The sequence below is a fragment of the Nesoenas mayeri genome (assembly GCF_963082525.1).
Source record: "Nesoenas mayeri genome assembly, chromosome: Z".
Taxonomy (NCBI): domain Eukaryota; kingdom Metazoa; phylum Chordata; class Aves; order Columbiformes; family Columbidae; genus Nesoenas; species Nesoenas mayeri.
Genome location: NC_137542.1, coordinates 50,156,120 through 50,178,589, shown reverse-complemented (window position 1 = coordinate 50,178,589; position 22,470 = coordinate 50,156,120). Strand labels below are relative to the sequence as shown.

Sequence of the window (22,470 nt, the reverse complement as noted above, 5' to 3'; positions counted from 1 at the left end):
GAATGTACATTATGAATGGATGATAATAGTCTAGAAAATAGAACTATTACAATTTGGTTTATGTGAGAATGGCCATACTTAGCCAGACCACGAGTCTTTCTAATTAACATCCTGTGACCTCTACTGGTCACAAGCAAGTATCTGATGAAAGAAAGAACAGGCATATTTTATATGCTTACCAAGACAGACTTTCCGAAGTCATCTCCTTATTCACAGGGGATTTCCTCAGCCAGATATGTTTTAAGTTATCAAGAGAATAAGGCTATAAAGTAGTATCCAATTTTGTTATGAATTGTGTGTACTGACTGTTAGGTTATATGACAAGATGCTTGTCTCCACACATGATTGTACCAAAGCAAGTATGGAATGCTGACAACAGCCCAGCTACATAGCCCAGATCCTTTGCCTGTGAGCCACCTTGTCGCTTCTGCTGGTTTAGAGAAAGGAAGGCATGAGAAAAAATATGGCCTGTAATCAGCCTTAATAGAGATTACACAACAGTGACTATGCACACAGACCTGAAGAATGATTGGATCAAATAAATGGCCAAAGCCCAACTACAGCTGAGCCTGGCCACTGCTGTGAAAGGCAACAAGAAATATTTCTATAAATATATTAGCAACAAGAGGAGGGCTAAGGAGAATCTCCATCCCCTGGTAGCTGCAGAGGTAAACATAGTGACAGAGGATGAGGGTAAGGCTGAGGTACTAAATACCTTCTTCATACAGAATCACAAAATCACAGAATGTTAGGGATTTGAAGGGACCTCATCACCTCAGTCTTTATTAGTCAGAACAGTTGTGCTTCAGGTATTCAGCTCCCTGAGCCAGAAGACAGGCACGGGGAGCTAAATGAAGCCCAAGTAATCCAAGGGGAAATGGTTAGCAACCTGCTATACCACTTGGACATCCACAAGTCTATGGGGCCAGATGGGATACATCCAAGGGTGCTGAGGGAGCTGGTGGAGATGATCACTGAGCCGCTTTCCATTATCTATCAGCAATCTTGGCTGACTGGGGAGGTCCCAGTTGACTGGAAGCTGGGTAACATGACATCCATCTACATGAAGGGTTGGAAGGAGGGCTCAGGGAACTACAGACCTGTCAGTATAACCTCGGTTCTGGGCAAGGTCATGGAGCAGATGATCTTGAGTAATATCACACAGCACTTACAGAAGAACCATATGATGAGGCCCAGTCAACGTAGGTCTATGAAAAGCAGGTCCTGTTGAACCAACCTGAGCTCCTTCTATGACAAGGTGACCCAACTAGTAGATGAGGGAAAGGATGTGGATGTTGTGTACTTAGACTTCAGTTAAAGCCTTTGATACCATATCCCACAGCATTCTGCTGGAGAAGTTGACATCTCATGGCCCAGATGGGTGTACTCTGCAATGGATAAAGAACTGGCTGGATGGCCGATCCAAGGAGTCATTCTGAATGGAGCCAAATCCAGCTGGTGGTCGATTGTGAGCTGTGTTCCCCAGGGCTCAGTGTCAGGGCCAGTTCTGCTTAATCTCTTTATCAATGATCTGGATGAGAGGACTGAGTGCAGTAAGTTTGCAGATGACACCAGGTTGGGTGGAAGTATTCATCTGCTGGAGGGTAGGAAGGCCATACAGAGGGATCTGGACCAGCTGGATGGTTAGGGTGATGCCAATTGTATGAGATTAACAAGGCCAAGCTCTGGGTCCTGCACTTGGGTCACAACAACCCCAGGCAGCGCTACAGGCTCAGGGAAGAGTGGCTGGAAAGCTGCCTGGCGGAGAGGGATCTGGGGGTGTTGATTGACAGTGGCTGAACATGAGCCAGCAGTGTGCCCAGGTGGCCAAAAAGGCCACCAGCATCCTGGCTTGTATCAGGAATACTGTGGCCAGCAGGACTAGAGAAATGATTGTGCCACTGTACTGGGCACTGGTGAGTCCCCACCTTGAATTCTGTGTTCAGTTTTGGGCCCCTCATCATAAGAAGGACATTGAGGTATTAGAGAGAGTGCAGAGGAAGGTGACTAATCTGGTGAGGGGTCTGGAGAACAAGTTCTTATGAGGAGTGTTTGAGGGAGCTGGGACTGTTTAGCCTGGACAAAAGGAGGCTGAGGGGAGGCCTTATCACTCTCTACAACTGCTGAAAGGAGGTTGTAGCATGGAGGGTCTTGGTTTCTTCTGCAAAGTAGCAAGTGATAAGACAAGAGGAAATGGTCTAAAGTTGTGCCAGGGGAGATTTAGATTGGATGTTAGAAAATAATTCTTCATGGAAAGGGTTGTCAGGCATTGGAACAGGCTGCCCAGGGAAGTGATGGAGTCACCATCCCTGGAGATGTTTAAAAGGTGTTTAGACTAACTTCTTAGAGACATGGTTTGGTGCTAGAGTTATGTCCTGGTTTTGTTAAAAACAAGACCAGCTCTCTTTTAGTGATTTTTTCCCTTCAGCTAAGTTCTTCTAAGTAACTTCTCTTTTCTGAATTTAGCTGTATGTTTTTTGGGACGCTGTTCACTTCGGAGCTGATAACGGTAGCAATGGTATGCAGAAGAGGCACAGGTTTAGATTTATTGCTATAGCAGCCAAGGTTACTGATAAAATTTGCACGTCCCATAAGTGAAAGGGGCATATTTGCAAGGAGTGGCGGACAGAATAGGTGACCAAAATCGACCAACTGAGTATTCCATCCCATACACATCATACACCCTGTAAAAGTGGGAGATCACGAGGGTCTCGCTCTCTTCGACCATCGCTGGCATCTGAAAAGGACCCTGCCTGTCAGCCCTGTGATCCGAGGCTTGGTTCCAGACTCTGCATCCCTGAATCCAGTTCCAGTTTGCTGCAGAGTGCAGCCCAGGACTTATGGGTGCCTGTCGTGCAGCCGCTGCAGCGACTGACAGCTCCACCTCAAGAAGAGGGAAACGCTGTGCTACCCCAGGAAATTCAAGAGTGGTTTTGTGTATTTTGTATTATTTTCTCTATGTATTAATAGCATTAGTAAAGCATTTTTAACTTTTCCAACTTGCAAGTCTCTCTCCCTTTTTCTCCTATTACCTTTCCTTACTGGGAAGGGTAGAGGGTTAACAGAGAGCATCTGCCATGGTTTTATTGTGTACCCTGCAGTAAACAGTGACATGTTACATTAGGTTATGGTTGGACTTGATGATCCTGAGGGTCTCTTCCAACCGAAATGATTTTATGATTCTATGTTTCTACTTTGATTCTCTCACCTAGGCATGCACTGACTGGTCAAACTAGGCACTGTTCCACACACAAACACACAAGCTGCCTTTGAGCTGTTCTATGCTCTCCTTCAATGGTACACCATGTCCTTCCAGACCAAGACAGCTGGGATGGAATTGTCCTAGAGGCTGGATTTACACACAGCTGCTGGTTGGACCACCCTCCGGATCCTCTTTTCCTCAGCTTTATGTGTCTGTGACAGTCCAGTAGTTATCTTGTGTGTATTTATAAGCTGCTGTGGTAGGGATGATTGAAATGCAAATCAGAAAGAGCCCAAGACATCTTCGATAGAGAAGCTAATCTAAAGTGACAATTTCTAACATGAAAATATCCTCATAAGGAAGACACTATGTATTCCTCTAATTGGATAAGCTTTCTGATTTCTTTTGTGATCTCTAAAATGACATTAATATGACATAGTGAAAAAGTGTATCTTAAGAGATTATTTTGTTATGCATTTCTTTTCACACTGCATTTTCAATGGTGAATCAAATGTGTGTGGGGTTCAATTTGGCTTGTTGCCCAAATATTTTAAGAAAATAACTACTCTACTGGTTAACTCCTAAAAAAAAAAAAAAAAAAAAAGAAAGAAAGAAAAAAAAAAGAAAAAAAACAAAGACAGAAAAGTATAAATCTTCCAAAAACTATTAACAGCCTGCCACTACCTCACTGCAACATTAAGCAAATATAATTAGAAGCAGGTTTTTACTTTTTGAGCTTTCCCTTGCAAGGTGAGCCATTGCAATTGTAGAACTTGGCACCAACAATCACCTTAGCAGAGAAGTGAGCAACAAACTAGGAAGAATCATCAGAAGAAATCATTTAAAGAGATCACTTAGCAAGTGACCAGTCTCTTTATACCTACAATAAAATCAGCTATGAAACAAGAAAACAATCTCTCCTGACCTGTTTAACACAACAGCACCAAAGTATGTGAACTCAGAAACATAGAACAGAGTGTAGTTACTTAAGAAATCCCTCCTTTTTATGGAATGCATACAGGAATGTAATAATAATAAAAAAATAAAATAATGTTTTATCATAAAATTCCTACATCATCAGCCAATGACTCAACAATAGTAGGACACTGAATCAGCTGAACAGGGAACTTCTAATAGAGATTAAATGCAAAAAGTAAAAGTACAGGAAGTGGAAGAAGAAACATGTTTCCAAGAGGGAATATAAAAGTATTGCCTGGCTTTTCAGGAATAGCATCAGTGAAGTTAAAGTTCAGCTGGAGAGGAACCTGGCAGTGGACAAGAAAGACAACAAAAGGGTACATCAAAGGCAAAAATAAAGAAAAAGGAAAATGTGGGCCTGCCACTGAATGGAGAAGATGACCAAGTGATGAAGGTCATGGAAAAGAATGAAGTACTCAAACTCTTCTTTGTCTTATTTTACTGGCAAGGTCTGCTTTCATGTCTTCCATGTCGCTTTCCCCAGAAGAAAGTTTGGGGGAGTAGAAGGTACCACTCTCTGTAGGGAAAGATCAAGTTAGCTTCTGCTTAAGTAAATCAGTCATGTTCAAGGTCCAGTGACCATGTGAGATGCATCCAATGGTGCTGACAAAGCTGGTCAATGTCATTGTGAGGCCATGTTCTAATTATCTTCTTTGAAAAGCTGAGATGATTAGCAGAGGTCCCCAGTGGTCTGAAAAGGTCTGGTGGTAAGATCATCTTGAAGAGGAAGAGGAAGGGGAAGGGGAGGGGGAAGGGGAAGGGGAGCCAGGGAACTACAGGCTGCTCCAGCCTCATCTTAAATTCTGGGAAGCTTGTTGAGCAAATTCTCTTCAAAGTAATTTCTAAGCATATGAAGGACAAGATAAGATTTAGAAGACTCAGCATAGATTTACCACAGGTAAATCTTATGTGGCAAACGTGATTCCCTTTCATGAAGAAATTCCTGGCTCTATTAAAAATAAGAGCAGCAGCAGCAAGGTTTTGGGTAGATTTTCACTGAAACCTTGTAGCCAAGCAGGAGACATATGGACTAGATGAATGGACTACGAGGCAGGCAATAAACGGATTGAACCATCACGCTTAAAAGGTAACGGGCAAGTAATTTCAAATCTAAGCAGCATCTAGGTAAGAACAGTTCCCCAGGAGTTAGTACTGGAGCCAAGACTGCTTAAGACCTTCAGCAACTATCTGGACAATAAGATGTATTACACCCTCAGCAAGTTTGGAGATGACACCAGAATGGTGGGAGCGCTTGATGCACTGGAGGGCTGCCATTCACAAGGCCTTGGCAAACTGAAGAAACGGCAATGACAGAAATCATAATTTAGCAAAGAAGAAAAATAACCTCGGCTGAGACTACTATCTGCTGTTACCTGACTTAAAAAGTGTATCTCAAACTTTATCTGCTAATTATACAACCCTGCAGTCAAAGAGGGTTATACCATGTTTTAGATTCCATCAGATGCCTATTTAAAATAGTAATTTTACAATCTTTCTTAAACTAGAAAATGCATGCACACATACATTATTCATCCACAATTTACAGTAATGTCTGTTTCTAGCCTATGCTATATAAATAATTATTTCAAAAGTCAAAGACATCATTTTTAATATTGGAAAATTAGAAATTTTACCACTGCTGAATAAAATAGTAGTATTTGGTCAAAATTCTGATTTTGAAAAATTATTTCAGAATGGCTAATGCTGGACAGGACACAGCACCTGCTGTCCTCCATATGCTACCTATGCATGAGATCTAAATCATCCACTTGATGCTAGCCATAAGTTAAAACAACAATTTTCTTTGGGAGATGAGACCCTGGAGGTAAGTGTGAGATCTGAAGTCTTCCAGTGGTATTAAGAATAACTATTATGCAAGTATTCTGGTATGGGAGGGACCTGCCACCTTCACAGCCTCCTTATCTCTCTTCAGCACCTAGTCAATGAAAGTGTTGAACAACAGAATTATTTTTAAGTTGTTCTCCAAAATGATTCCAGAATACATATAACAATATAGAAATTGCTGATGCTGGTCACCAGAACAGAAGACTCACGTAAAAGCCAAGACTTGGATGCCACAAAACATAAAGGCTTCTAACGTCCACTTAACCTCACAAATTCTCACTGATTTTTCCCACTGATAGATCTGAGCTTAAATGCTGACTGAATTTTGGTTTCCACAGTAATTAAATATGTTTTCTTTATAATAGATATTGCAGTGAGATACAATTTGATGAGACTCAGTATGATAGAAACACAGGTTCAATGTGAGTCCGGATATATAACAACAGTTACATGTCTATCTCCTACTAATAACAATTCAAAACCTTCTCAGACCTGTAAAATCCTCCTTGACATTTTAGGTTCCTTTTTAAAGGCAGAGATAAACTTGAGGCACCTTTTTTTTTTTTTTTTTCCTTTTTCCAAGCTCCATCCTCAGCTTTCTAACAGGTAGTATAGAAGAGACACAAAACCAGAAGCCAAAAACTCTTGACTTCTGTTCATAGTTCGATTACTGGTTTGTTCTGTAGCCTTGGCCAGTTGCAATGCCGTTTCAAATGCAAGCTTCCCTATGCACAAAATGAAAACAACACTGCTTGCTCACTAACTGATCTCCCAAAGGTAACATTAGGATTTGATGATGTTTATAATGCTTTTAAAATACAGAAATGTGCAATAAAAGTGCTAAGAATTATTGTGATGGTTTTCATTATTCTTAACTGGCAGGTGAGTCAGGGAACACAGCTGCTGTTGAGAACAGCCTAGACCCATGAGAAGCTTCCTGACAAGAGTTACAGCTTGACAGGCCCAAGATCATAACTCTGAATTAAAAAATAAATTAAATTGCAAATTTTCTTTTTTTTTTCTCTTTTTCAGCACAGTGTAAACCATACTTCCCACTTATTTTCACTACATGAACTACCCTACTGAGATTCAAATCAAAAAATCTGAAGAGCAGCTTTTCCCCAGCTTTTATTTTTATTACATGTAATTCTGCTAAAGTTCAATCTCCTTGCTTTCATCATCTCTCTCTAACACTCAGTTCCTTAGAGCAGAACCAAAATTTAGAATTCTAGCTGTTGTTTTAAAAATACCTTGCTGGTATAGTAAGTGAATAACTGCAAAATTATGGCTCAGAGTTCACACATTTTGGTTGTTTAACGTTTGAAAAGGTTTTTATTGCCCTGACTACAGAAAACAAAATCTAGTCTTTGAGGTATTACTCTGACAGAGGGAAGACAAAGATTAAGCAAGTAATAGACATTAAGACACATATAGCTTGAAATTAGAATTCTCCATCGGTATTGCTGTAGTATCACAGTTACATTGATGATGCTAATGACAATTTTATAATATTTCCTGTCAAAAACAGATATGAAAAAGTTTAAGCATATCTCCAAAAGACAGAAAAAAAAACCAAACAACCAAACAAACAAACAAAAAAAAACCAAACAGAAGATAATTTTAACGCTAGTTTTAACTGATTTTCAATACAGAGAGTTTTGATTGCTTCTTTAATGGATAATAAAACACAGAAGTTTTTAAGCAGTACAGTGTCTGTCTAATCCAGAGAACTTAAGGAAAACTGATAAATTAGCACAGAAGGAACACTGCAAAAAAAGATCCTTCAGTAATTAACTATCATGTAAATCATTTTTGTAACTCCCTAGAGTTTCATAAACACACTAATGTACATAATTTCAGTGCCACATAAGCAATACAAAAGCAATTTAAAATAGATCTTATGTTGTACAATTATAATAATCTCTCCCAAATGACATTTGAGCAAAGACTAGGGTAAACAGTAAGAAGAAATACTATATATACTGAATTACAGATAACTAAATGAAACACAAAAAACCTTTTTTCTTTTTTTCGTTTTCTTTTTTTTTTTTTTAACTGAAAGCCTTTCTAACCATATCTAAACTCTAAAATAGCTTTTTGCTTTCAAATAACCCTTTTAGTGAAGTCTTCAAATACATTATATCCTCTCATATTTCTGCAGTTTACATCCAATGAACATGACATTTCCCATCATATTATGTCAGTCGTATGTTCTAAAAGGGCAGAAGAATTACAGCCATAACTGGGGTAGTTTGCTCCTTTGTCATTGACAAAGCTATTCTTTAAAGGGAAAATAAAAGACTGCTTCAGCTCTGACACCTTGGATCTGTACCACTGAGAGTGGGTTATGTGTATGTCCAACACTGGTGCAGCCAGCTCAAGAATATCTATATCCTATCTTCTCTTATCTCATCTCTTCTGAATTAAACAAAGCAAAGAGATAGTTTTCATTAAAAAGATGACTGAAGAGACTTTCATCATATTTCACCAAGCTTTGGACAAATCAATACCATCATTATGTATAGATTTGACCAACTGTCCCTAAATCACATCCAGCTGTTTGAAGGAAGAAATCAAATTTACAGTATCACACTCACTATCATAATATAAATATTTGCTTGAGTATTGAATTGGTGTGGGAGCTGTGGTTATTGGCCAAAACAAATATAGAAGAAACTAAACCATCTTTGAAATAGTTATTATAAAGGAGGCAAGATCTAATACCTTAAATCTCCTTAAATGAATAGTTCTTATTTATAACAGTCCCCCACCTTTTTAGTACCAGCTGCTTGGGAAAAACAAAAATATTCTACTGCCGTTCCCTTCCAGTCTGTGCATCCCTTCTTAAATGGCATCACAGCTGTTATCTACATCACAGTTGTTGGTAAACCTAGTTACAGCTATTTGAGGAAAACTGGCAAAATTTAAAGCATAGGCACACTCCAAATATCCTAGCTGTCCTAGCTAACAGTAAAATATCACAGTTAATATTATATATATATGGGGTAAATATATTGCTTATTAAAGAAAATAAAGGAGGAACTGAAATATCAAAAGCAATTGCCAGCCTATTTCTAATGCTCCCCATAGAAGGTCTGGCAATTGTTACATTTCATAAACGTAACTGCTGCTTCCAGCTGCCGCCTCAGTCTATCAATTTGTAAGCACATGTTTTTATAGCTCATGTTGGCCATTTTGGATGTGAAACTTCAAGATAAGACATAAATCCTTCATTTTAAGAATGATGTTTATTGCTGTCTCAGTTTAACCTGAGTGAAAAAAATATCAGCATCTGGCTCCCTGTATGCACAGAAAGAAATCAGAAGGGTAAAAGGAATGACAGGACACTGCAATGCCTCCTTAGAGTCAGAAGAGTAAGAGTTTACAAGTTTTGAAATATTTATAAAAACATTACTGAATTACATTACTTGCTAGTTTTTCATGTATTCTGCTGGGTTTTTTTTTTAAATTATTTTAGCTCATTCCTCTACAAAGCTAACATAAAAATGGAAACAATCCTGAGACACCATGAAGTTAAAGAGAGAAAAAGGGAGTGAAAAAGGGCACGTGTGTACACGGGTGCATATGTGCGCGTTTAGGAATAGGATGTGTATTTTATTTAAAAAACTACATCCACTGCCACTAGTTTTAGTTTTACACATAGCAGGTATTTAGATCACAGAACAAGATACTTTACAATGCTCTCTTTGGGATCTTTTAGCACGTTCTTACAAAAACACACATTTGTAATTTAAGATGTTTTCAGTGGTGCAATTCTTCTGCCTCAGAATGAGTTGCTGTGTCCCAAATGCTACCTTCTACTTTCACCTACCCATTGCAGACAGGGAATCCGCCTGCCTCTCAGCCACATGTCTGTTTCCTTCTCTCAGCTGCACATTTCCACACATTCAAAGGCAATAGAGGTAAGCTGTATTTCCACAGGCATAACAGGTGCCTTAAGTTTGCTTACTTTCATGCAGACAAGAAGCCAGATAAAAGGATAGCTTTCTGCAGCTGTTCAGCTGACACTGGAAGCACGTAAATGCAGCTGAAAAATGGCACTAAACATCTAGAGAAATTTAATTTCCTGAACAAGATGCTTCCTGTTGCAGCATAATTGCTCTTTAGCTAACAAAGAATCACAAAAGCTAAAGATTTTATATTACAAAGAAACGTCAACATTCTAATTGCTTCTGCTGTTGTGTTCAGTTTTGGTTTGTTTGTTTGTTTGTTTGTTTAAACAGCCTGGCAACTCCATTCAACAATCTGTACATCTACTGTTTCCCTCTCAGAAATAACCTACTCATAGATAAATCTTGGTTTTTTTCCAGTTTCAAAACACAGTCTACCAACCACAGGAATAAACAGCATCGGTAGGATACAAAGCCCTCTCTTAATGCCAAGAAGAGATTCTTAGCTACAGAGAAGTCTCTGACAGAAGCAATCACTCTCTGAGTAGAGCAGATAGCTATGCATAACAAGCTGTATGTTTTAGGTGTCTTATTTGTGTAAATACCCTTCAAAATATCTTGCTCTTGCCTATCTGAATCCAGCCTAGATCATAATGCAGTCTCCAGAATAATAATAGTACTGGTCCCAGTATGGACTCCTGAGGGACACCACTTTTTACCAGTGTCCATCCAGACATCAGGTCATTGGCCACTTCTCTCTGGGTGTGGCTACCCAGCCAGTTCCTCATACACCAAACAGTCCACCCATCAAATCCGTATTTCTCCAATTTAGAAAGAATGATGTTGCAGGAGGCCATGTCAAAGGCTTCACAGAAGTCCAGATAGATGAGATCTATAGCGCTTCCTTTGTCCACTGCTGTAGTTACTCCTTCATAGAAACCACTACTTTGGTCAATCAAGATTTGCCCTTGGGGAAGCCATGCTGGCTGTCTCACATCACCTCCCTCTTTTCCATGTGCCTTAGCATAGCTTCTGTGAGGATCTATTCCATGATACTCCCAGTCACAGAGGTGAGGCTGACAGCTCTGTAGTTCCCAGGGTCCTCCTTTCTAGCCTTTTTAAACATTAGTGCAATTTTCCCCTTTTTTCAATCGCCAGGGACTTCACCTGACCGCCATGACTTCTCAAGTATCATGGAGAGTGTCTTGGCAACTACATCACCCAGTTCCCTCAGGACTCTGGGTTGTAACTCAACATGTCCCATAGATTAATGTATGTTCAGGCTCCTCAAGGGGTCACAGACCTGATCCTCACTTACCGTGGGAGGGACTTTGCCCCCCCAGTCCCCTCTTGCAGTTCACCCACTCAAGAAATGTGGGAAGAGAGTTTGCACATGAAGACTGAGGCAAAGAAGTCGTTAAGTATCTCAGTCTTTTCCTTGTCCGTTGTTACCAGTTCACCAGTCTTACTCATCAAGGGGCTACACTTCTCTGACCTTCTTTTTCTGGCTGACATACTTGTAGAAGCCCTTCTTGTTATTCTTTGTGTTCCTTTCCAAGTTCAGCTCCAGCTCTGTTAATGAGCCACACTAGCTCATGTGCAAAGACCCTCATATCCCTTTGAGAAAGCTGAACGCCATCTGATGCCAGCAAACCTGGTGCTATGTAGGCAATACCATTATCAAAAATACCCAAAATTGTGGTGGTGACACCAGCCACAGAGCCACGTATTAATCAGCTGTGTCCATCTGTTTCTTCTAATGTCACTGTCCACAAATGGAAGGAGAGAGGAGAAAATAACCTGTGTTCCTGATTCCCTCACCAACCATTCCAAGGCCCTGCAGTCTCTTTTGATCGCCATTGGACTATGGATCACAACTTCACTGCCTCCTACATGTAAGAACATTAATGGGTACAGTCCAAAGGCTGTACCAGGCTGGAAAGTTTCCTGGTTATGTCCTTAACCTGAGCCCCAGGAAGGCAGCAAGCTTCCCTAAGAGGGGGTTTGTTTGGGTCCTCTGTTCCCCTCAGAAGGGAGTCACCTACAACTACAACCCGTCTTTTCTTCCTCATGGAGGTGGTCATAATACAGGAGACAGGCCTTTCTGATCCTGTCAACACTTCTGGTGTAGACAGGCTTTTATCTTTCTCATCGATTGATATCCTTTGTGGCCTTCCACATCCAGAGCCTCATACCTGTTGAGGCTGGAAGCCTCATACCTTAAACCTGAAAGGTTTAAGGTGGGCAAGGGTGTGTTTCACCTGCCAGCCTGAGTGTGGACTTGCCTCCATTCACTCCTTTCCCTTGAGCTACTGTCTGAAGTCTGGTGGGGGGAGGATACAGGACTCCCCTGATCTTGTTTTTTTACTGCTGGCCATTCCTGTCTCAAGGAGTCCAGAGCATGATCCCACCAGTCTATCTCCTTTGCAGACTCCCTGATGCGTCTTAGCCTTTCTATAATACTTTCTCTCTCAGCTTCATCACCAAGCTGAGCAGATTATCCACATAGTCACATCTCACACAGATATTGTCTCTACTGTCATCCCATAGCAGCAAAAGGCTCTGACACTCCCTGTATCCTGAGGTCTATGCAGCTGCATCTTTGCGTGGGAGCTCCATCTGGGTTGCTGCATACTTCCTGGCAAGTGCAAAGGACATACTTTTGCACTGGGTGGATACCATGGCAAGGCTCCTCCTGGGAGGGTGATAACCACCAATTGAGCTAATCTCTTGTGCTTGCAGAGCTTCTCCACCCTACCTGTGTGCCGTTCTGCACAAACTGCTGGGCAAACTACCATGTCCCACTCTGTTTGCAGCACTCCTGGTCACTAGCGCTCCCTAGGTTGCTTCTTATAGGCAAGGTCACCATTGCTCTGGCAATGCCCAGGTCTCATCAGTGACCCTTGCAAAAGCTGGCAGCTCCTGGCAGGTTGTCCCACGGGCCCTAGTGTTCTCCTGCCTCAGAAAAACCGTTCTACACCAAGATGTGCTGCTTTGCTACAGACCAGGTCAGCTCTGAAGCACTTGCCCTCAGTGGAAATAAGATTTGCGAGGCAATATTAAGTTTCAAGTTAGTATTAGATGATTTTTGACATAGCACTCTAATGAATACTTATGTTTTTTCTCTGGTACTAGAGTCTTATATTCTTTTCACAGCTATGTTATTCTCTCTGAAGATATGTATGAAAGTTCTTAAGTCCTGCATTTCAGCTCTCAGTGTGTTCATCTTTCCTTTTACTTATAGATCCTTAGGTTACCAAATGGCTGCCCTGCTTTCACCATTGTAAGCAACAACTTCATACTAAATAATTCATGTTTTGAAAAATAAAAATGGAAAATAGGATATTATCAGAAACTTTTACGAAAAGCAAAGGTTACTCAGGAAAACGTGCATGAAATATGAAGTCACAGATGTAATATGAAGAAACTATAACACAAATCATTACAACCAAATATGCTTAACAATTTACATCACAAATCACATAGATATACAGGAGCACACAAAATCCTTTAATGATTATTTGAAACTTGTTTTGAAACTATAATGTAAAAATTTTTCTGTGGATTAAAATGCTCCTATCTTTATTATAGTAAGAAAAAAAAAAATGTTTATTGAAGCCTCCAGAATTCTTCTTTCTGAATATAAAGTATTAGTAATGTTCAGATAAATTATTTCTAGTGTTTGTATTTGGACACAACAAAAGGTTTATAAGCAGTATTATCGAATGTCAGCCACAAAATTAAAAATTAAAATTTTATTCTTCTTTTTCACTTATTTAGGGGATTTAGAAAAGAAATAGACTTCTCTCCTAGAAGCAGCATCCTCTGTCCTGCACCTGCCATTGAAAACGTTGAACCAAGAAGAAATTGCTGGACCTTACCTGCTGGCCTCGGCAGATGTAATGGCAATCAGAGGAGGAATCCTCAGAGGAAGAGTCATCGGTCTTGGGATATTCTCAGTATCATTCTTTTTATCCCAGTCTGCTTGTTCTAGCTGCCTGAAAGCCAGGGGTGGAAGCTGAATGTTACGAGATGATAATCTCCGCACAAGATAGGGTTCCATTCCCTGGTAAGACTCTTCATCCTCAGTACTGTGATGCAGAGCTTCTTCTGAAACCTATGAATGCAAAAAGATACTCATCATGTAGGAAAACACTCAAAAGATTAATTTGATAACTCTTTTAATTCCTTTCCATAAGCTAGATTATTATAAATATTATTCATACTGTATTATCATTATTATCATTATAATAATTAAAACCACCACTGTAGAGCTTAGAAATGGTGAATAATTAGAATCTCTGAAGGTCAGGCCCTAAAGAAATCTTAAATCTAAGCATTGGTAAACATTATTTTTGATTTCACCATATAAACTGATGGCAATATTCTCTGTGTCATGGAAGAATGTCAGACAATCCACAAAAGAAATCTCCAACTGATGCTGATCTAAAGAGGAGATCATTTATTCAGAAAGTTGTTTAAACTTTTAACAAACAGCTCACCATTGTGAGACAAAATTCTCGAAAAATTACTTTTCTGAGAGCACTGATATGCTGAGAAGCTTGCTGCAGTAACGAGAAGAAATTGTCCATGTATTACACAAAATCTTTTACCATTACTTGCTAAATTCCCCAGCACATATATCACTGTCTGCAGCTATTGCCTTGATTACTTTCCTGTGAAGAAACCCAAGCTCTGAGCAAATCTAAAGATCTTCTACACCTAAACTAGGAATTAGAAATACAGGTTATCTATCTCTCTATTATTCCACCTAGGTCAGGTATCAATAGCTTTAATAGTCCCATTACAACACTTCAGACTAGTATACCAAATATTTGCCTCCACAAAACTAGAGTTCACATGTACATTATAGTATACATGATACACAAAATAAAGCAGGCTAGACTATGGCCACAATTTACAATCACACCTCCATTTACAGCACAGACATGGCCTTCAGTATGACATGTCTCACAAAGACTGATGTACACCTGCAAGAAAAGCTTTCATGGCAATGTATTTACTCTGTGTGCACAGGAAGACCCATTAATGAAACGCCTTTCGTGAGTAATATTAAAAAGCTCCATTTACACTTAGATCTTGAGGAGTTGCTGTAAGCAAACTATTTCTAATTAAATTTTTAATCATAAAATCTAAATTCATAATTTAGCTCTTTTTCTTAATCTAGCTGTAATGCAGTTTAAGAAAACAAAGATTATAAAATTGTATGCATGAAGGCATATACTCTGAAGCAAATCAACAGCAAAATCCATCACTATGAAAATACTACAAGAATCAATGTGTTATAGTTATCCAGGGACAAGTTTAACTTCAGGCTTGTATTTTCAGCATGTGCATAGTGGATATTCAATACAACTGAATAAATTAAAAAATAGTGATAAAATTAACTATATCTCTTCATGAAATGAAAAATGCTAATATCAGAACTAAAAATAATCTATAATATGACATGAGGCTATTTGGTCCACTATATAAGCAGATTTTTAGGCAGCTTTGAAAATCATAAAAATCTTTGAATTGCAGGCACAGACAATCAGACTGAGATAGCTGAACTGAGAAAGTTAACTCACTAAGCAACTTCTTCTTCAACTCATATGCAAAAATTAGAAAGGTAACAGATTACAGCATAAAGAAAACCATGAGGGAAAGAGAATAATTCTAACTCAAATATTAAAGCCAAGCTTTGGAGAAATCAGACAATAGCCAACTAATTTATATTTTTATGACAATGGAAAATTAAATCAATTTATGGAAAAACTGCTAACAGATTCAAGTACAAATACTCAGACAACTAAACCAGGACATGTTGATCATATCGAATTTACTTGTCTTGGCAAAACAGAAGAAAAACTTGCATTGCTAGTTTTGCCTTTATGAACATAGCTGTAAGAAGCATTATGCTTACTTACACAATCATAGAACTACCATTTGGAAGGGTTCTCATGAAGTTGTCCAGTCCAGCCTCATGCTGAAAGTGGTACTATCATCAACACTAAATCACACCAGCCACAGCTTTGTCTGAATCTCAAAAATCTCCACCAGAAACTCCCCAGTCTCCATGGATAACCTGTTCCCGTGTTGCACCACATTCCTAATGAAGACTTTCCTGGTCTTCATTCTGAACCTCCCAATCAGGAGCCCTTGCCCCTCCACAAACAGCCCACCACCACTGAGAGGAGCTTAGATTTGTTGTCTTTGGCAGCTAACCTTCCAGCAGCTGCAGACTGCCATCAGATAGCTGTTCACCTCCACCACAGCAGACTAAGTAAACTCAGCCCTGTCAAGCATTCATCACTGATCCCGTGCTCTAGGCCTCGACCGTTCTGGCAGCCCTCTTCTGGGCACCCACCATTCCCCTTGATCCACCATCTGCAGTCATCTTGGCACACAGTTTGCTTTATTTACAAGAGTGCGCTGTTTGGCTGCTTTCCACTCTGCAGTCCATTGGAGTCTCCAGGTCCTTCCCAGCAGGGTTGTGACCCAGTCAGGCACTTTCTGGCCTGTGCCAGTGTTTCAGGTTACCCTGTCTGGGTGCTGAACTCTGCACTTCAACATGGACTCTAGTATTAATGCCTCATGGTGGTGTGCTCGTTACTAGCTGCCAGACAGATGCTGAGACACCATTATCTACTCTCTGACCCTGGCAGTAGAACTAGTTTTCTGCCCACCTAACAGGCTCTTCATCCAGCCATGTTTCCTGACTGGAATTCAAAGCAGTGCTTTTTAAAAGTATGGTCTGTTAAGTGAGATTTACCCCAATAAAGGGGCTGGGGGAGGGAGAGAGATCAAACGAACTGCAATCTCAGACAGAATGACTGAGAAATCCAGAATATAAGTAAATAAATAAGATTACTTTTGAAGCTCTTAGAGCTTCAAAAGATATTAGAGGAAAGAGTGACACAGAGTAAGAGACATTTGTTGATGTAGAGGGCTTCAAAGTGAGATCCAAAAGAGACTAGATAAAAGTACATTTATACAAGGATGAGGAACAGCATGCCAAGGACAAAGGACATTTTTCTTTGGACCCACAGTCTATATTATTATAGATCCCAATTGACCAAAGGGATATTTCATATCATATGACATGCTAAAAACTGGGGGGGAAGTTGGCTGGGTATCAGTCAGTTGGTGGTGAGTAATCGTTTTCATTTGTATCGCTTGTTTTTCTTGGGTTTTATTTTTCTCTCCTCTCTCTGTTTATTTGGGGTTTGGTTTTTGTTTGGTTGGGGGTTTTTTTACATTAAAAAAAAAATCTTCCTTTGAATTATTAAACTGTTTTTATCTCAATCCATGAGATTCTTTCTAGCTTCTATCCTTCTGATTCTATCTGCCATCCCAAGGGCATACAAGGGGAGTGAGCAAGAGCAGCTGTGCGGTGCTTTGTTTCCATCAAACATTCCTTTTAGTTTTTTTCTTAGGTGCTTATAATCTCAATAGCTATGAGCTTCACAGATGCTAATTTAACTCCATAAACACTACTGAAGATACAAGGATGGTATTTTTATAGCCTAGAGTTAGAGACACAGTGATAAACTGAAAAAAAAAAAAAAGTCTCTAACTTAATGTGACCAATTTGGGAAATACACATTTCAGAATACTTCATATTAGTTTTCCTTAAAATTATCAAACGTATTTTCCTCTGACTTTAATTTGCAAGAGTTCAGCTCAACATGTCTGCAAGTGACACTACTGGCTCACAGTGGGCATTCAGAAAACAATGAAAAGAGTAACTGTACAAACTGGATTATCTTTAAGCAATTTATTTAGTGTTATATAGTATTTCTATGTTCTATCATCAGGTTTTATAGAAGCAAGTTTTCTCTAAGGTATGAGTCTATTATCTTTCAGACTATTGTTTCACTCCAGATCTTCCAAACCATTTGCTAAACATCTTTCAAATTCTGCAAGAAATGGGAAGACTATTAACCATTGCTACACAGTCTTTACTGATCCTACAAACAGCATTAGCCCACAAGGTCATGTCTAAGGCAGTACATGATCATGCCATTGTGAATCTAGCAGTTGTCATATGCAGGGAGAGGAGTTGGACTCGATGATCCTTGTGGGTCTCTTTCCAACTCAGGACATTCTATGATTCTATGATATATTTTAGTGTAAGCATAAGGACACAAAAAAGTAATTCTGGCAACTGCCTGACTTTGAGCACTTGGCTTTATACTTTAGTGGTTTGTATGAAAAATTTGGCTAGTAACATTTGATTTCTTTCAGAAAATAGTCCCTCTTCCATCATGGGAAGTGACATTGACATACATGTCATACCTCAGCTAAGATGTAACTTTAGATTGACCACAAAAAGCAATGACACACAAATACTTAAATAGAAGGAGTAAGTTGTTGTTAGCTAGTCATCTATTTAGACTTGTGGTAAATGCAAAATAAGTACTTTTCCAGTTAATTCTTCAGTTATTCAGTATTCAGGAAAACAGGAGATTGAGGAACTATTCATTTTCTTTTCTGTCAGAGTCTTGGATTCTTCTTCAGGCTAAATATTTTATGGAACACATGTTATTCTTTCTCCTTGACTCCAAGACTTCTCCTTCTCCCCCAGACCCTGCAACATGTTGCTGTAAATGGTCAATGTGTTTTGCAGGGGACTATCACTGCTTTACATAGCAGAAATGCACATTCTAAAGGTTGCAGGGAATACATGAAATGTAGTTTCTTCATGACATTCTTTTTCTCCTGCTCGCTATAGAGAGGCTCAGAAGCATCTTACTGCAGTAATGCTGCTGATCACATCTGTAGGAATAAAGAAGGTCCATTCTCCTGGGTGCTTCAGTATCACGTGATTCCACACAAACACATTACTTTCCAAACCTAAATTCAATTTTTCCTCTACTTCCTCAAAATGTACCAAAATTCCCTTCCCTATTAATTTTTATTATCTTGCTTTGCCTTTTGCTCTTATCCATATCTTGAAATGGATAATTATTTTATTTGTATTTTCTTAGCACCAGCAGAAGGCCTCCAAGAGCCCAGTGATGGCAGGGAAAGAAGGCAGACAACTGCACAACTGAGTTCTATAATTTGCTTTGGTGTCTGTACTGAGTCTGGATGAATGGAGTTGATTTCCTTCATAGCAGCTCATATAGTGCCATGTTTTGGATTTGTGAGTGTATGGGAATATAGCAGAAGATTCGCAAGAAGGTTGGTTAATTGTAAATACACTCAAGCGGCTGCAGCTACGGTGTAGAAAGAGCACATACATCACACTAATTGTTTTACTGACCTTGTATGCTTCACAAGTAGAACCTCTGTGCTAGATAACATTGGCCTGTGAGAAACTCTAAGGCACCTTATCATCGTGCCTGAAATTCCTGTTTTGTTGTGAGAAAGAATGCCTGCTTGAAGCCTTGAAAAACAGGTGAGCAAAGGCAGCCCAGTGATCTTCTACCAGGGCTGAACTGCTGCAGCACCTGCATCTCCGCTTGTGTTACCTCTGAATGGGAGCTTAGGTGCTACTTCGGAGATCCACTGGTAGAAAGGTAACTAAAATAAAACTTGCTCTTTGCAAATGCATTCGTGGCCTCTGGCTCTTCTTGTGACATGCCTGCGTTGGTTCACACAGTGAGAAAAACACACTGATGTTTTATCTATTGCTGAGCAGGGCTTATATAGTATCCATGCCTTCTTTGCTTCTCATGCTGCACACCTCACTAGTAGGCTAGGAATGCATGAGAAATTATGAGGGGACACAACCAGAACAGCTAACCCTAACTGACCAAAGGCCATATGATGTCATGCACAGCAATAAAAGCTCAGGAAAAGGAGGAGGAAGATTGAGGGCGTTTGGGGTTATAGCACTTGTCTTCCCCAGTAAGTGTGACACACACTAAAGCCCTGCTTTACAGGACAAAACAGAATTGAGGAATATACTTGGCGGGGAGTGGGTGGGGGTGGTTTTGTTTTGTTTTTCAGAGCTTTATATTCTGACTGTCCCTGTGCAGACTTTCACAAGAATGGCAAAAAATGCATCTGCGGTCTAAAGTGTGAGATTGCTAAGTTATATGAAACGAAGTTTGTCATCAAATTTCAACTAGTGAAAAAGCCTAATTCCTGTTAACAGTTGAAGTATCTTGAGTTAGAGTTGTGAAAATAATTACCCTAAGAAATACAACCAATATAGATAAAGTTATCCAAGGATGCAATTAACACTTTCCTCAGTCACATGTAATTTATACCAGTATTTCATTAAGAAATTGTTGGGCAAGCATAACAACAGTCATTACCACAAAACCACCAAGAATGACAACCAAGATTTGAAATGGCAGGTATCTGACTTGCTACATAAAGTGATCCAAGATTGTAATTGCTAACAAAAACCAAAGCCACTCCAAGAAACAGTTCTGCTCCTGACGTTTCTGACCTCTCAGAATGTACACAGCAGAAAGGAAGTTCCTGTAAGGTGTGTGTTAATGAAATCAGTCAGACAGAACATTTTAGGCCCTCTTTTTTACATTAGAGGTCTGGAAGACTCTCTGTTAAACCCTGCTCTATAACCAATAATTGAATTCCAGAACATGACATCCTTTTAGATACCAATTAACCTAGCTCAGATCTTTTTGTATAGAGCAGACTCCACGCTGGGTCATTTAAAGTGTCTGCCTCCTTATTTCATTTCTTCCTTAAGTCTCTCTGCTAATTTGATGAATTATTTGCTGGCTAACTTAATGCTTATGAGATCATTTGCTAGCCTTCTAATTAGCAGGTATATTTCTTAGTTCTTACCAATAATTCCTCATTAGTAGGCATAGATTTTTGAGCAATGATAAATGATTGTAATCTAAGGAATAAAAGTTAGTCACATATCTCAAGCTTGCTTGATAAAAACAGCCCGAGTTATCACAAACTGCAAAGAGTCTAGACAGGGAAATACAGATTGGATTTTGTTGCCATTTCTCCACAGGCCTCTTGACAGACTTAACAAGATTAGCTATTTCCCACCTTCCTTAGTTTTTCTTTGAAAAAACGTTTTTAGAAACACCACAGCATCCATCTCTGACAAAGTAGTTGTGTAGTGCCAGTTTTTAAATCATCCATAGCCAACGCACCCTGACACACCCTCCCATCCTTTCCATCTGCTGTTCAATGTTGTGATGTGGATCAAATGGACTAGTAACATCCTAAAGTTTATCAGTTCTCTTCCAAGAACAAATAAGACTTTCAAATGCTTAAAAAAAAATGAAGACTGCAGTCATTCTTCTAACAACTTTGACATGCCAGCATAGTGCTTAAAACAAACAAGCAAACAACAAACAAACCAACCAAAACAAAACAAAAAAAACCCCACTAATTGGGGAAAAAAAGGTACAGATTCTTAACTTCCGTGTGTTCTTGCATTAGCGTGTAAAAATATACATCATGCCCACACAACACTAGAATTAAACTAGAAAGTAGCTGAAAAATAGGTAAAATCATCACCTCAGTTTGTTTACTTGCAGCCCAGAGGCATACTGAGTGCCAAAGAGCCAGAGGCTGCAACGAAAATTCATTTTGGAGGTTTGACACATGAGGCCAGCAATTTCTCCTAATGAATGACGGGGTTGTTTCTTGCCCAACCACAGAATAACTTCTTGACTCAGCTCAGTGGTTGGCTTGAGTCAGAAAATAATAATAATCTCTAGTAATTCTACCTACTTCTGTACAAAATAATTCTCTCAGTTGCACCAAAATATTTTGAGTAAACTGCCCAAATATTTTTATACTTTCACTTAGAATAAGTAATTATCATTTTATGCTTTTCTAGAAGCTGACATAGTAGCATTTCTGACAACTTAAAGTCTTCAAACAGTTCATCTAAACAGACAGTGGGTGGCTACTGACTACTTTAAATGCCGTTAATACATTTACAGAATAAATGTTGACTTCAGAGTATTAACATCTGGACTTTCTTCTTTACTATGGAAGCTGGTTGTTACACTGGCAATTATTTTATCATCATCATGCCTTAGCTCCTATACCTGAAGAAGTGACATAATTGTGTCTAGCTATGAGTGTGTATGAGATCCACTAGCACTGCCTATTAACATAGCTATTTTAGATCTAGACTAAACACACTATCCTTCTTTCCAGCAGTTCTCTAATTTCCATTCCTACATATTCTCTGCTTCTTCCTCACCAACAACCAATTTAATACTTTGAAAATTTAACCCAAAGAAACTATCAAATCAGTAAAATGTTCTTGTCCTTGAGTTCTTAAATTTTTATGAAAAAGTAAATGAGCCTGTATTATTCAGAGACCATATAACTGCTGTATTTCACTGTGACTAGCTTCATTGTTGCTCATCATTGGCACTATGGAAAAAAGATAAAACAATGATGATTCGTACTCTTACTCTCATAATTAAATAAAATTAACTTCTATACAGCCAGGCTATTTTTTTTTTTTTTGAGGGGGTCTGTGATGCAAATAGTTTTAGTGGAAAAACACCTCTGAAATGTATTTAGAATTATTTTTTTGCTATATCTTTCTTCCAATGATTTAAAATAATT

General features: G+C 39.2%; 1 protein-coding gene across 1 annotated transcript in view; it reads right to left on the bottom strand.

The window, feature by feature from the left end:
• PDE4D (phosphodiesterase 4D) overlaps nucleotides 1-22,470 on the bottom strand; it is a gene marked incomplete at its 5' end in the record, with an annotated part of 511,345 nt that overhangs the window by 427,180 nt on the left and 61,695 nt on the right. The window contains one exon of the mRNA XM_080363172.1: nucleotides 13,818-14,053. Coding sequence (XP_080219298.1) covers nucleotides 13,818-14,053 — 236 coding nt within the window. The remainder of the gene's footprint in view (nucleotides 1-13,817; nucleotides 14,054-22,470) is intronic.